At 37.2% G+C, this 17,182-nt stretch overlaps 1 protein-coding gene across 1 annotated transcript in view; it reads left to right on the top strand.

The window, feature by feature from the left end:
* Positions 1 to 17,182, top strand: part of LOC310637994 (uncharacterized protein C6orf132) — a 39,054-nt gene that overhangs the window by 12,966 nt on the left and 8,906 nt on the right. Inside the window, exons 2-3 of the mRNA XM_083358651.1 lie at positions 1,585 to 1,700; positions 17,007 to 17,082. Coding sequence (XP_083214777.1) covers positions 1,585 to 1,700; positions 17,007 to 17,082 — 192 coding nt within the window. The remainder of the gene's footprint in view (positions 1 to 1,584; positions 1,701 to 17,006; positions 17,083 to 17,182) is intronic.

The following is a 17,182-nucleotide window of genomic DNA, read 5'->3' as shown; positions in this document are numbered from 1 at the left end:
AAAAATATCACCCAGCAACACTTGGACTTTTTTCTCATAGACTAACAGGGCTACCATGATTTTTCAGAAACATGAGATACTTTCAAACTGCAATGCAGTGTCTGATACTTCAGAATGGGATGTAATTACAAATGCCCACATTCTTGGCAAGCCAGCTAGGTAGAATCATATATAAGGGTGTGTTATTTTGATAGGGATATATTGATTTGCGTATCTATTGACTCACAAATTTTATTGGTGCTTATAAGGAAGTAATCAACTTTGATTTTATTTTCTCTCACAAGGATTAGTTTGTAAATAATATGGCTTAATTTTTAAGCAAGGGCTGAATATCAGAATAAGTCAGAAGTACAACATGTAGATGTTACAGAAACTGTTCATAAGCAAATGTAAAAATTGTGCTGTTGTGAATAATATTTCCAAGAGTGGGTGTCCATTAGAATATGCATATACTACTAAAACTCTCATATTTGTACTGGGCAAAATGGTGCCTCAAAGGACAACAATTTTTAAACCAATGAGCTAATTTATGATATGTCTGAAATCTTGAATTTATGATACCCATGGGAATGAAAATTGGAAAAGTTGTAGCCTCTTCAGCACTGCTATGCTACTGTTGCTTCAGTTCTGCTGCCACACTGCCTTGGTCAGCCACAGTCATGTGATCTTCATTTCCAATGTTCCCTGACAGCTTCCTGATAGCAAAGTCTTTGCTTATGGGAAGCTCACAAGGTGAACATCAATGAGGAGTCTGGCAGGTAAGGTCGCAAACTGCTTGAGTAAGTTTATCCCACTAGTGAACTATCTCCTAGTTCCTCTGCACTTGTGCTACACTGGCTACTCATGCACCCCTTTGCTTCCTTCCCTACCTGCCTGGTGGCCTTGGATGTGCAACTTCCTATGGGCTTTGTGATCCTGAAATCAACGAGGAAGCCGGCAGGAACTGTAAAATCAGTTGTGACTGCTGCAGAACAAAGGTTGGTTTATGGTGACCAGATACATGGCAATAAGGTGCTTTTGCTAATGGAAATAGTTCCACACCAGAGGCCTAATAGGAAGTCTTTACAGTCTTTTCTTTGGATCAGGAGTTGAGCTCTTAGTTAATAGACTCAGCTTTTAATTCCCACACAGGTTTTACAATGGTTGCAAGGATGCAAGGCTGAGAGTGAAAGGATTTACATATTTGCTAGCTCAACTTGCATCATATTGATCTAATCATGGAGAAGCTTCCAAATACATGTTGAGGTTGCATTTAATGGCAAGTTTAGGTTGCATCTTTAAATGATTCTAATGATTTTTAGATTCTATGCATAAAGTAATTTGAAGTGGCTCCTAAGTGTTTGTGAAAGCATGGTGACCTTTTATCTGCTTCTGTTTTTAATTCCCATTAGTTAATGCCCTCTGTCAAATGAATCTGATATATCTCATGGAGAAATATTACTACAAACTATTTAGGTGGTAGGGTTGGTCTGCTAAATGAAAAAATACAGGCTGGAATAATTTATGAAGTTTACAGCTCATCTCAAAAACAACATTTGCTCTTCATTCCTTTGCTTATCTATTATCTCCTTTGTTTTGTTTTAGGTGAAGTGGATGGCATTTTTTATGGCGGTAATCGCTTTGGGTCAGTGACAGATTCTGGAACAGCCACACTTAAACCACGCCCAAGAGTCCGCCCTCTGCTCACTTTCTTGCCTCTAGTGAGTATTTGCTACACATTACATACTGTTAGATGGTATCCATCAATTCATTTCAGTTTAAAGATTTCAGCTTAATGTAGCTGCTTTGAAAATAAGATGGGGAGGTGGGTTGGAGGAGAAGGGGAAAGTGAGAAAATTCCAAAGCTTTCATATATCAAACAGATGTTTACATGCTGAAAATCACAACCTGACATGGAAATATATTTTGCATACAGCATGGAAATACATTGATTTAGAACCAGACCAGGTGTATCATTAAGGAGAGTTGGGAAGTTCTTTCTTTTTGTAACAGTATGAGAGACACTTTTCATCAAGACTAAAAGGGACACAAATGTTAACTATCTCCAGCCCACTTCTGCTCAGGGTAGTAATATTGCAGTTTCATGCTTATTCACTGTATTCATGCAATTAAAGTCTCACTTGGCTTGTCCTTAAAGTATTAGAAAGATTGTTGTGCATGGCTTGAGTAGATGTTGCAACTCATTGAATTGCAACAAGATTTTTCAAATAGGAATGTCTGAAGAACTATTTTGAGCATCAGTTATTATAGCTATCATCTTGCGTGACTGGACTGGCATCCTTTCTGCAAACACAGTGAAAATTATTGCAGAACATATGGTCCATAGGAATGTTAAAGGGATTATTATTAGATGCAGTAGATCACCACTTGATAATCTAGTTTTCAAAATGAAGCAGATAAATGATGAAAATTGTGGCAAGAAAAAACAAAAAGTAGGAAAATATGGTTAGGAATGATAGAAGAGTTTTCAAATATATTTAGAACAGCTTCATCCAGTTATAGAAGAAAACATTTATATTCACTAAAATAAGGTTTAGGGAGCATATTTCTTTACAGCGCAGAAGTGAGGATCTGTGCTTTTAACCTCTCCCCTCCCATTCTATTTATTAATATACACAAACACAGAAACCTATAATAAAATGTTTCACTTTTTCCCCGTCTCTTCTTTATAACAATTTTAGGAAGATAATCAAGTGATTTTGAGTTGTATTGTCTTCAGTGTATTTAGTTTTGCTAGAAAACCATTACTATTAGATAAATAAGCGTTTGAACAACTTGGACCAATACATTTAAATTTGGAAACAAGCAGAGATGAAGCAGAGATGTTCTGATATCGTGAATGTTAAGGGTGAATGTACAGAGTAAAAAAAAATAAAAAAATAGAGATTTTACAGTCAGATATTCCTTTTCAAACCAGACTGGCACAGCTGACTTTTATTTTGTGACAGAGCTATATAACTGATACTCACATCTTGTTAACCTTGTCACAAAGATGCCTCACTAACCATTCTTAAAGGATATAACTTTATGGGGTTATCATCATTTCACTCCATACTAACCATGGAGGCGGCTTATGTTCATCACAGTACTTTGGATGTTAAGATAGTGTTCTTCGTTTCCTGATATAAGTCTGATAGTATGAGTGAACTTGGAGGATTGGCTAAAGGAGCTTGGGATGTTCATTATGGAGACAAAAAAGACTGAAGAAAGACAAGAAAGCTATGTTCAGAGCCATAAAGAGAAACTACAGTGGAAATGATCAAGAGGTGCTTTCAATGGCCATATAAAATAATGTCAGAAATAATACCTGTTATAATAACTATAAACTGTAACCATCTAGATTTCATTTAAATATAAGGAAAAGCTTACTAGGAAATTTGCAATAGCAGAAAAATCTACCTATGAAGGTTGTAGATTTTAAAGAAAGGCTGGACAGTTTTCTTTCATGGTTGGTTTATTTGATTTTCCCGCACATTATGGAGGTTGATCCTTTGGTCCCTTCACCGATGTAATACAGTGATGTAATACAGTCAGTAATACAGTCAGTGACTCAGATTTGCCTAGCTTTCATTGGCTGTTTTAGGCTGTTGAATGTACTGTATGCATGCTGCCCTCCATTCCCTGGGCAGTTTTTTGCAGGACCATTTTGGTTGTAGCAGCAGGAGGGTCTGGTCCTTTTTTTCTGGACCCAAAAGGTATCCCTCCTCTCTCCTCCTAGTATTCTTACAGATGGTAGTAGCATGGTAAGGTGGGAAGAGAACTGGGATGGGAAGGAGGAGAGAAGGGGAACTGATTTCTTCTGTCATTGGACATCTGATGGCATGGCAATCTGATGATGAAAGAGTTTCCTCCCTGCAGCCAGCACCTGTGAGCCAGCTTGAGAAGCAGCTGACTAGCACTGTTGGGATACCTGCTTCATTTCATGGTTCCCATTGCAGCCATCAGACAAATGACTCTGGACAACCATTCTAGTAATATCTCTCTCTCTCTCTCTCTCTCTCTCTCTCTCTCTCTCTCTCTCTCTCTCTCTCTCTCTCTCTCCCTCTCCTTCTCCCTCTCCCCCTCCCCCCCTCTCAATCTCTCTCTCTCAATCTTTCTTTCTCTCTCTCTCTCTCTCTCTCTCTCAATCTCTCTCTCTCTCTCTCTCTCTCTCCCCCTCTCCTTCTCCCTCTCCCCCTCCCCCCCTCTCTCTCAATCTCTCTCTCTCAATCTTTCTTTCTCTCTCTCTCAATCTCTCTCTCTCTCTCTCTCTCTCTCTCTCTCTCTCTCTCTCAATATCTCTCTCTCTCAATATCTCTCTCTCTCTCTCTCTCTCTCTCTCAATATATCTCTCTCTCCCACTTGCTCTCATAACTGCCACCTCTCTCCCCATCAAGCTTGGGGTTATCCTTTTGGAGAAAGATTTAGTGCTATTCCAAAACAGCTTGATCCTTGTACAAAAGGAGCCAGAGTATCAATTCCACACCTGTACAAAAACACTTATGTAAAACCAGAGCAAGCCTTAACAAGTCTAAACACCTGTCAAAGCTCACCTCCTATCCATGTACAATCCATGTCAAAGAAAATGATTGGAGGATGTTTCCCCCCTACCCCCAGTGGCTGGTCAAGATTTGGTGGAAAACCACCAACTGCTTTCTTTAACTTTTCCCAACTTAAAATTCTAAAGACCACAACCCTCCCTAGCCTCATTACTGAAGCAAAATAGGACTCAGAATTGAAGCTAGTGGCAAAGTCTGCAACCATACTTTATTGCCAGCTGAAGGATTAGAGACATGTACATTAACATCATTGCTGACAGATGTAAATATCAGAATATCTGTATTCTAGAAATCAGGCTAACTAGAAAGAAAATCTCATGTAAGGTATTGATAGAAATTTAGTAAGTTGTACATTAAGTTAAGGCATTTGAACTATGGTGCTGGAGAAGACTCCTGCAAGTCCCTTGGACTGCAAGGTATTCAAACCGGTCGGTCCTAGACGAGATCAACTCTGACTGCTCTTTAGAAGGCCAGATCCTGTAGCTGAAACTCAAATACTTTGGCCACCTATTGAGAAGGAAGGACTCTCTGGAGAAGTGCCTAATGCTGGGAAAGATTTAGGGCAATAGAAGAACGGGATGACAGAGAATGAGTTGGCTGGATGGAGTCACCGAAGCAGTAGGCATGAGCTTAAATGGACTCCAGAAGATGGTAGAGGACAGGAAGGCCTGGAAAAACATTGTCCACGGGGTTGCGATGGGTCGGACATGACTTCACAACTAACAACAACAACACATTAATTTAAAGGAAATGACATGGTTCATGTAAATAAATGATTTAATCCCCAATCATTCCCTGTTCGTACATAATATCAGTTTTTCTACTATGACTGCACGATATTGCCTTTTTGCATTCCTTGTCAATTATAGACTTGAGTCATCCTTTACCTAAAGCAATGTTTTCCTCTTTATTCATCATCCAAGAGAAGCCTCAAACACTATAAATCTGTTGGGCTTTGTCGGTTATTATGAGAGAAAATGAGATGACTGTTGTTGATCAGGAAGAGAGGAATCAGCAATATGGACAATGAATTACGTGACAAAATCATTTTATGCCAGCAGAGAAAACACTTAATTGCAGGTTTCAGTCTTTTTCTGACTTTCATAGACAGACTGTACTTTTGTGCCTAGCCCTAAGTCCAGAGCAGCATGTAAATTTTGCAATGTTCACATAACATACTGTGTCCAAACAAATAAATTATGTTATGGCTTAGCATGATGGCCTGATTCGCAAAATATAGGTACACAGATTGAGAGTGACTGATATTCATTAACCTTGAGGGTAGGGGCACTATAAGGGAATGAGAGATATCTGTATAAAAGATGCAATTTATGTAACTGAAGCAAATTACAAAATTCGCATTTGTATGATGAAGTTACAATATTTATGTGACATTATAGTCTCCACTGGCCCAGGCACAAATGACCAGGCTCCAATTATCATACTTCAGAGACTTAGCTCTCTGGAGAATTCCATAATGCTGGAAAGGTGGAAGGAAAAAAGAATATAATAACCAACAGCAAAGTGGATGGACTCAATTAGAGTAACAAAGGAAGAACCACTGAAAGACCTGAAGGACCATATTGGGGACAAATCCTCCTGTAGAATATTTATTTATATGGTTACTAGGAACTGACACCTTGCTGTAATTTTGACACCAATAATCTCCTGAATTTGCCTACTCTCAGATTTTGATAGGCTCTGAACTTTAGCCTCAGTCACATACCTTTTTCCCTATCTTCCCACATATTTACTGGACAATATTAGGCATTAAATAAGACAGGACACATTTGCCTGCCTTACTTGTTGCCTGTGAATCCTGGTGTTTATTCTTTTCTACTCCAACCTCTGTGACCCTCACACGGTGAAACTTACAATCAAATGTTTCTAACAAAGAAAGAGCATTTGGAAAATTTGGAGGACCTTCTCTTTGAGGGACAGGAATGGCAGAAAAAAAAATCTGTTTCCTTTTTTTTAACTACATTTTTTCCCCCAGAGAATTGCTTTTCCCTTTGAAAATGTGCACATGCTTCAGAAATATCCATGGATATGTGTAGAGTGAATCAAAAAAGTCAAAATAGTAGCTGTGAATCAATGATCAAAGTCCTGCCAACTTTTTGTGTGTTGCAATCTTTCAGTTATAGGGTCACTACAACCATCTTGACTGTTTTATGCACACACACACACACACACACACACACACACCAAATTCTTCCTGACTTGGTGTCTTGCAATAAATACAACTAGGAGCAGCATTCTGAAGAGGAAATGGCTCATAATAAATAATTTTGCATTCCTTTCTTCTACTCAAAAGTATTTGGTTATTTTAAATTTTTTAAAAAATGGCACTTCACTATATGTTTATCTCTCAGTTCATGTAATTCTACAAAAGGAAGCATAGTGTTTTCTTTTTGATGTTGCTTAGCAAATATGAAAATATCTGTATCTTTTTCCTCATGCATTGGCTTTGTATGTAATATTCATAGCAGACAAGCAGCTTTCTAGACTGAGGTGTGGATATATTTGATATTACCCTCTTATTTTAAAGAGGTCTGACTGGCCATTAGTTTGCCTTTACCTTTATTATTGGTCAATGGGCATTTAAAAAAATACAGGTTTGAATGAGTCAGCAACAAATTAGTTATTTTCCCTTGTCAGTATTTAGTTCTTCTTTACATATACTGTAGGTTATACTAATTCAGTGTCAATATCATGGGATATTCTTTGAAGTCTGCTGCAAGATTTTATTTAGAACTCATGGAACCTTCCAACTCTACTATTACTACTACTACTACTAAATAATAATAATAATAACAATAACAACAACAACAACAATAATAATAATATATAACAGGAACAATGTTAAACTATTTTAAAAAAATAAACCTGCACCAGCTGCCAATTCTTTTCTAGCCATACTTCAGAATTACAACTTATCTTTTAAAACTCTGAATAGTATTGGCATTTCCCATAAAAAATTGAAGGTTTGAACTCCTTTTCCTGGGCTTTATTCCTTGTGCCTCATCTCTAGTATTAAGGATATGTACAAAGGAGGAAAGTTTTCTCCATTGTGGCTCCATTTGTAACGTCTCTTCCCAAAATATGTTTATGTGCTCCCAATTCTTTTCTCTAGAGCAGTGTTTCTCTATCTTGGCAGCTTCAAGACACATGGACTTCAACTCCCAGAATTCCCCAACCAGATGTTTTTTGTATATTTTCAATTTTATGGCAAGATATATATCACTTAACTAAGAAAAGAAACTGCAAAGGAAACTATGAAAGGCTCACTGAAACAAGGAATTATCTGATTCCAAGGGAAGTTAGTATCTCTCAGCAGATAGGAGATGCCTTTGAAATGTTCTTTGGTAAGAAAACCCAAAAATCACAGCTCTACCCAATGTGACATCATCACAGAGAAAAGAAGTTACATTGGGTAGAGCTGTAATTTCTGGGCTTACTTGGCATGTTTACATGTGCTAAGGCTTTCACATTTGTTTTCCATTTTCTATTTAAAAAGTAGCAGGAAACCAGGAGACTGAGATCTAATCTCCCCTTAAGTATGAAAGCTGGCTGAAGGACTTTGGCCCAGTCATTTTCTCTCAGACCAATCTACCTCACAACATTGTTGATGTGAGGAAATACGAGGCAGGAGCATTAGCTATGTCTGCTATGTTGAGGTGTCCAAAAAAATAAGGCTGGGATAAAAGTCTAATAAATAAATAAATTCTGGGGCAATTCACTTTCAAATTATGGCAGTTTTTAAACCCCCAGAAAGCATCAGTGACTACATATATATAAATCATATGCATATAACTGCATACATACACATGACCATATTCAGACTTAGATTTTCAGACTGACATATCTCCAAGTAAGTAAATAGGCTGACATATCTCCAACAATTGCTTTGTAATTTAAAAAAATAGTATATGTGTATTGTGTGTGTGTGTGTGTGTGTGTGTGTGTGTATCTCCGTGTACTGTATGTATCTCTTTCTCTGTGTGCATATGTGTGTGTTTAAAACAAAAATCCCCAAGGATTAATCTAAGACATGCTTCATCTATTTCCTTTGGGCTTGCATGGGCAATTACTTTTTCATTAGGAGTACACTAAGAACAATTATATGATCAGGAAAGGGGAAAAAAGCTGGTAAGTAAAGACTTGACATTCCCTGCATCCTGTACAATGCACTTTTCTCCCCCCCCCCCACACACACAAAAATTAATCAGAACCTGCTCCCTCCCCCCTGTGAAAAAAACCCAAAACAAAACAAAATCCAAAGAGAAGAGGTCAGTATGGCTTCATGTCATGCATTCTTACAAAATACATAGGTAAGTTTTTAAATAATAAGTAAATTTAATAAATGAGTTTAAACTATGAAGTACGTGAGTCTCAGCACATGCATTCTTAGAAATGGCTGACCTTGAGACTTTTCCTTATGCAGGCCTTAACCTCTGCACAGTTCTACCCCAGAAAGGAATGAAGGTTTTATCATCCACCTTGAATGTAGAAATGAGTCAATATTTGAAATTGCACAGGAACTGTGTACACAACATTGGACAGAAGCCCATTCATTTTATTGTACGAAAATATTCTATAAGAACGAAGCTGCTTGGCCCTATCCTGGGCCAAACTTGGTATCTGCCTTTCTGGCTCACAGTTTAGAAACTAGGAAGCCTATTTTAAATTTGTTTTTGAAGCACTTATTAGGGTTTAGCCTTATGTGTGAATCAGACCATTACAATTTATTAAAACCTGGTTTAAAGACATGGTTTTGTGTTATACCAGAAAAGAAGTATTTTACTTCCTTTTTTTCCTTTTAAAAAAGAGAAAAGTTCAAAGCAATTATGAAAAAAATGTACTATTGATATAATGAACTTTTTCCAACTTGTGCTATTATAACATCCCCAGTTAACAATCTAGCAGCTAAAATGACAGCTTCAAAACCCATTAGTACAAATCAAATTTTATAACTATCAATTATTCCATGAACATCAATGGAGCCAGAGGGATCTCCTTTAGGATAGACAGGATGAAACCATGATCTTGGAGCTCAGCAGAAAAGGCCCTCTCTCTCATATCCTTTCAGAGCCTCATCAAATGCAGTGATGAATGTCTTATGTTATCAGGGACACAAATCCAATCTCCAGCACTAGCATAATGAAAATCTGACTGAAAAAAATGACTGATAAATTCAAATGGCTGGTTTAGATTCCACAAACCTGAAATACTGGTTTTCCTGACCTTTTTTATTCTTTACAACCTGACAGAATGTTGGAAATAAATTATGTTCTGTCTGCCTGCCTGCCCATCTTTTATCATCAGTAGAATGATAGAACAAAAAAGAATGAAATCTAATGTAGCAGGAGAAGCCAGCTAAAGAAAGATACAGTTCCAAACTAGGATGAAATCAAGGCAGAGGTAGAGAATTTTTTCCCCCTAAATCACCCTCTGGGAGAGGCAATTGGGCAGCAGCTTCTAACACTTTTAGAATTAAACAATATGTTTCTTTGACCTATGACCCAAAAAGGACCATATGGAGACCATTTTGTGCAAACGTACGGTATTATGTAGAGATAGAGACAGCACATATGAACCCATCTTTATTAGACCCACACATATTCAAAATATTAACACATATAGCCACTCCAAAGACACTGTCTCTGTTTCTCTTTCTCACACACACACACACACACAGATAGACGACACAGACACACACACACACACACACACATCAAATTGTAAGCAAAGATTTAAATACCTCTGGTAAATGTATATGTTTCAATGAATCTCTAAATGAATAGAAGCTAATATAATGTCTACATGATACTGTATTAACACAATACATGTTTTAAGACAGACATGTCAAACACAAGGCCCGGGGGCCAGATCCGGCCCACGAAGTGGTTTCATGCGGCCCGCGAAGCCATCCTGGAAACAGTGAGGGAACGACCCCCACTGCCTTGGCCCTGGCCCAGAGAACCTCCTTCTGCCAGAGACCCCCCAGATCTGTGCCACTTGTACCCAGGCCCCCATAGGCACCCTTGATGCGAACGATGTAGGGCTGGCCACGCCCACCCAGTAGGCCATACGTACTCTAGCCATGCCCACCCACTAGGCCACACCCACCCAGGCCATACCCACCCGGCCCCCTGAGTGCAACCGCAATGGTGATGCGGCCCTCAATGAAATTGAGTTTGACACCCCTGTTTTAAGATTTTAATGCATATTATACTTAGTTATAGCTGTTTACAGATTCAAAATTAAGAAGATAGTGAATATGGCAGATGCAGAAATTAGGATTGCATTTTTCAAGATCCATCCCCTCATAGATTTTCAATAAAGTTCAAATCTGGGGGGCATGCGGGCCATTCCAAAATATTTCCTTCCTGTAAGAGCTTCATGACTGATTTTGACGTATATTTCAGATAGTTGTGTTATTGAAATATCAACCCATTTTTCTGTATAAATTTCTTCATTGATATCAAACACATATATATAAACTGAGATACATCACAAGGGAAAAACAGAATATACAAACAGAGATAATATATATGCATCTCTCTCTCTCTCTCTCTCTCTCTCTCTCTCTCTCTCACACACACACACACACACACACACACACACACACAAACACATTGGTTAAGCCCTGGGGGCGAAGAGCACAAACACTTCCCCCCAAGCATACAATATTACTGAATTACTTCTCCCCCCACAAAAAACCCCCCCAACAACACAGACACCTTGCAAGGCTACAGCTAGTTTGAAAGAATTCCAGAAGCCATTATCTACCTACATGTCCTACCCTGTTTTACTTTAAAAAAAACAGATCTGAAATTCCTCAGGTGTCACATAAAAATTGCATCAAATTTTAGGACCATGACAGAGGAAGGTTGCAGTCCAGATCAATTCTATTTTGAGGGTCAAAAAAAGTCGCAGATTTTGCTGAAATTGCTCCTGTTGCTCCTGTTCCCTGCAACTCTAAGCAGGGAACAGATGGCATCTCAGCATATGGTGTTTTGAATTCCACCATGTAGAAAGGCACCCTATTCAAACATTAAAAGAAGAATATGGCACAATTTGCAGTATTACAAGCTAATTAACTATTTCTGCAAACTGTTCTAAATCTTGAAATACAGACTTGACCCTCAGGCAGTTAATTGGAGAAATTTAAATATCCTAAATTATGGAATGTCTGAAGATTTGTACATTTGGAATTTCATAGCAGAATTTCATAGCAGGGCATTTTAGACACATATGCAAGCATTATTTTTAGCAAACTTGCGATATATAATTGTTTCCCCATTACTTTATATATTTATTTATCAAATTTAGAGACCACCCATTTCACTTACAAAGTAACTCTGGGCAGTGTACAATTAATGGTTTGGAGTACTGGGAATCATATAATTATGTAAGAAAATTTCCACCTTAATCCAAGCATGATATTTTTGTTTATTTTCTTGTCAGGCCAGAAATGAACTGTACTTAGAAAATGACTTCCTTTGTAATAAAAGCTCTTTGGGGATAAGCAGATGTAACAAATTTACGTACTATGGCTCAGGTATTTATGAAGTAGAGTCCATCTTAGGTCTTAACATTTTTTGCACAGAAAAATGGTAAAGTTTTAGAGTAAAGCTTAGCCTTTAACATACATATTTCACTCAAATGACTATGTAATAGTTGCATCACATTTGTGCTGAAAATAGGAACATAACTATCTGTCAAAGACAAAATACAATTTGCAAAAAAGTGGGGCTGAACTTGCCAAGTACAATTAGCACAATAGAAAAGATTGAGGGACAAGAGGATATGGGTTTGTTGTTTTCCAAGGCTGCATCTGGATGGCAGATTATTATCCAGCTTTTTAAACTAATCCTCAAAGTCCTTCAGTGGATAAAATGTTGAGCAATTCTATATAGATTAGAAGCAGTTAAAAGCTAGAGCTAGCTCCCACTGACTCACAAGAGCTGATTATTAAAGTTTCTGAAAATGTGTGAAAAGCTGTTCAGTGGCTAAATGGCACAGTGCTGGCAATGGAGCCAGCATTATCAATAAATGTTGGGTGGTGTTTTTTTTTCTTTTTTTTGAAATAGGCATTTCTTAAAGATTTACCAGCACACAACTAGCTATAAAGAGTTGGGGGCAGTGGTGAGATTCAAATATGTGAACAACCGGTTTGGTGTGTGGATGCCGCTTCCAGAAGTCCATTCTGGGCCTGGGCAACAAAAAATTAGCTACTGGTTCTGATGAACTGGTGTGAACTGGCTGAATCCCACCACTGGTTGGGGGTCACAAAGCTTTGCTTAACTCATTTATACAGAGAGATGAAATTTCATCTGGGCCAAATGCTTTTAAGCAAGCTGCTTGGGACCATGTTTAGCAAAAATAGTGTTTGAAGCTGGAACTAAAATTAGAATTGATTTATTTTGTTTGCTTTTACATTTCAAATTAATTAAAATGAAAGATGTGTCAGCCCTACAAGGTAGACCATATCACAGAATAGACACCATATAGGCCTAACACTACTTTTATTATAGTAGCTGTATTAATGCAATCTTGCAAGTCTAAATGTGCTTACCTTCCTCCCTCTTTTATGTTCATGTTAAATGGGAGAAAGTGCCTATTTGAGATATTTTCATAAATTTGTCTCTTTGTGTGGGTTTAAGCCACATTAATCTGATCATTGCCTTTGTAGCAGATCTTCCCTCTCTCTGTCAAGATCATCTTCTAAACTCTCTGCAATATGGCTGTCTCAGGATACCTGAGGGTAATAGGTAGAAAAAACATCAAAATAGCAACCATGACTGTTACCATCTTAAATGTTTAGACAGCCTCTCCCTCCACTGAAGGCCAATACTTGTGTCATATTAAAAAATATAATTTGGTAACAACCTTTGGAATCTCTCAAGCCTCCATTCAAGTCTTTTGGAGCATTCACAAAGTTTTTGTGCTTCAGGCTTCAGGCCTCTTTTTTTTGTACTCAGTTCTGACATAGACTAGAGCAGAAGAGATTCCTAAACTTTTTGCCATTAGTCCTCCCCTTAATGTACATACCTCCCCTAAAAAAATACAAACAACAAAATGAACACAAATAAACACTGAGAACAATACAATGGAACTTTGAGAAAGCTGGATTTTTTGGGGGGTAATAATACAACTACAGTACTGTAAAAGGTTCTTCAAACTTCCCCTGGATGTTTTATTGGTTTACTGTGATTAGTTGATTGGTTTACCCCTCCCCCCAGTTTTTAACTCTTTATTTGTCCTTTATCATTTTGATCTGAGAGTTTTCATGTTCTGCTAAATTCAAAAGACTTTGGCCTTTTGCTTCAGATAGCAAATACTCATTAGAAAGCCCAGGCTTTGTTTAATCATTATCCAACCTTCTATTCAGAACAGCTGGTAAATAATCAGACAGAAAAAAAAAACACCAAAAGATGTTTAATTTCCTAGTTACTCCTTAAAGCAATTGTTAACCCTTTCAGTCTCAGCATATCTGTGGCTTATTGGTCCCTTTCCGACACCTGTAGCTGACAGTAGAATGTTGTACAATGCACTTCACCAATTTTCCAAATCACTTCAAAAGAACATAAGCCAAGATATGAACAAAGCAGGAGATTGCTTCCCTATGAACTATGGTTAAAGTTGAAGGTTCCTAGTGAATTATATTGTTTCACTCTGAAAGAAGGAATCTATAATACTAAGGAATCTAGTACTAGAATAACACTAGGATAATGATACCGATTTAGCAGAGATCCCATTTAGTCTAGTAGTATAATAGTATTACTGTACAATAATAGTTAGAATGCTGGTCTAGGAAGCAGGAGACCATGAATTCTAGGCCTTCCTTGGATATGAAAGACGGCTGGGTGACTTTGGGCCAGGTTGTCCTCTTTCACTCCCAGCCTCAGAAGATTATTATTGTGAGGAAAATAGGAGGCAGGAATATTCAGAATGTTTGCTGCCTTAAGTTATATACATTAACAAGTTAGGATAAAAATGAACATCATCATCATAGTCTTCTAATAGTGGTTAGTTTACAACGTGTCTGTCATATTAAAGGCCTTTCCATACTTATGCCTACAAAGGGGGGACATTACTTCTTTATATTTCTTTTCTTTTTCTTTGCTATAGTCTTATGTTTACATACAGTTATAAGAAGACATTTTCAGTTCTAGCAGAGAATAACAATAGACAACATCTGCTGAATACATGGAAGTGAGTTTCACAGCTGCCTCCTCTATTTATTTTTTACACTTTGAAACAAATCTGGGACCGTAATTATGGTCTTTTATTTTAGTATTAATCATGCCCAACCAAACATAACTTTGGGGAATCAACCAAAGTTCAATTGGTGCTGCCATTTGGTATAAGTTTGCTAAATATTAGGTGAATACTCATGTTGATCATTTGGATTTACCAAAACTTATGGGCCATTTTGCTTCATAGTTAGGAGGGGATTGAGGAATTATTTATGCAGTAAGAGTCTGAGAGGGTTGATCTTTGATATGGGTCAGTTGAATTTGGGTGAAGCTGAAATTTAATGTACTAAGCAACTCTGAGTTTACTTAGGGACATAAGAAATACAAGGTTGACTCATCTTAATTTAGATGTATTAACATATGTTGAAAGAACAACAGAAGCACTAACTGCTATTTTGTGGGATAATTTCAAGAGTAAGTTTCGAGTTGGGTAGGGACAAATAAACTTTTGCTCTGAGGCTAGATTGTGGCAGAAGCCTGTTTCACCATTCTAAGCTTTTAAGAGACATTTCAACTGTCACTGATATTAGCTGAAGTTTAAAACATGTAGCAGGAATGGTGGGTATCTAAAATGGTCCCAAACTAACTTTTCATAACCACTGAATCTATATCCTCAGGCTTAGAGTGCCAAGATGAATTATAAACACACTGCTAATGTTGACTATAAACTAGAAGTAACCTTTAAAATGGTAATTCAGCCCTAAGCCAATTTGCCCATCATCTCTGTAATCTGTCTGGCTCGCCTATTTCCTCTTTGTTGTTTCTTATCCAAACAAAACACCCTCAACTCATTTCAATCTTTCTTCATACTATTATTAATGCATTTGTTTTAACAGCATATGCTATTATTATAGTTGGTTGCACAGTCAGCCAAATGTTTAGATTGGATTTGGCATTTTTATCCACCTAGGAATCCTTCTCAAGGACCCGGGATGGGAAGATGGTTGTTTAATGGTGTTAAAAGTATTATCACAGGATGTAAGCCATTCCAAATAAAGCTGCCTTTTGCAACTGACTGGTGGTATTTTTTGTTAATGTAGATAGCGCTCAAATGGTATTCTACATATTTTGGGATTGCATACAAGGTGCCTGTTATTAGTAGTACTATCTTTTCTTTCTTTTCCCAGAGTTATTCTACTTCTGTCTCCAGGTCTTTATAGTTTGTGATTTTCTCCAGTTCTTTCTCTTTGATTCTGGTCTCTTCGGGTATTACTGCATTCTCTATCCAGATTTTGTCTTTCTTATCAACAATTGTTAAGTCTGGAGTGTTACGTGACAGATGCTTATTATTATTGCTGTGATATTAATAAATAAAAATTATAAACTTAGTTTGCTGGGTTTAAAAGATGAGGGAAATTAAATCCCAACTATCTGCAAGATGCTTTGAGTTTTGCAATAAACAAAATGTTGTCAGTGGTGCTTGTCTTATTATGCAAAATGTTTTATAACTGCATTGAAAGCCAGGACTGTCAATGACACAGTCCACACAGCTTTTGAAAGCCAATGCTCAGATTTCAAAAACTTTTTAATATATAGCATTAGGGAATGGTAACTTGAGAAATACTAGTCTAGAGTCTCTTGAACCCATAAAAATAATTGCATAATTTTTTGGATTCTGTCCAAAACATTGTTGTACATCATCCAGTGTCACTTTCTGAGATGAGTGATAATTTGATTAATGAATGGGTGAATAAATATCCTTAACATTTTTTATTTGAAGGGCTATAGATACAGCATTATCAGGCAGACTTTATCCTCGAGGATTCCAAATCAAGATGAAATGCAAAACTATTATTTCTACATTTTCTAGAGTGACTTAATAATTATGTGTGTTGATGCATCCTAAAGTCTCCTTAGTTATAAAACTTGGGGGAAGTTTAAAAGATTGCACTGTGTGGATTCCACTAATGAGAGTTAGCAATATAGAAGAATTGATTTATGAACTGATTTTGCACTCTCACTACAGTTTAAATAGTATTTGTCTTGGTCTTGAATAGTGATACAAACCATAAGCAATTTGTAAATATTGCAGGAAAAATATTTTAGCATATTTAGAAAAATATTTTAAAAGTGGAATAAATAATAATAAATAATATATCTGTGTGTGTGTGTTTATGTCCATGTATGTGTGTGTATGTGTATGCTTTTGTGCACGTGTGTATTAGATTTGTCTAATGAGGCATTTATGTTTACTCCTTTTCAGCATGCTCAAGAAGCACATGGGGTAGCTGTACCAACCCCATCTGTTCCAGAAAGCTTTGAGGACAAGCTACCTGCAGGTAAGATGATAACTGGGATTGCACGCTCACCATATCTATTATCTGCATAGATAATAGTTTAGCTATAGTTCATTATCTCATTTGACAGTCATAAATGTTG

The sequence above is a fragment of the Vipera ursinii genome, assembly GCF_947247035.1.
Source record: "Vipera ursinii genome assembly, chromosome: 3".
NCBI classification, from domain to species: domain Eukaryota; kingdom Metazoa; phylum Chordata; class Lepidosauria; order Squamata; family Viperidae; genus Vipera; species Vipera ursinii.
The sequence above is the reverse complement of the archived record's forward strand: the minus strand, read 5'-3'. Positions and strand labels throughout refer to the sequence as shown.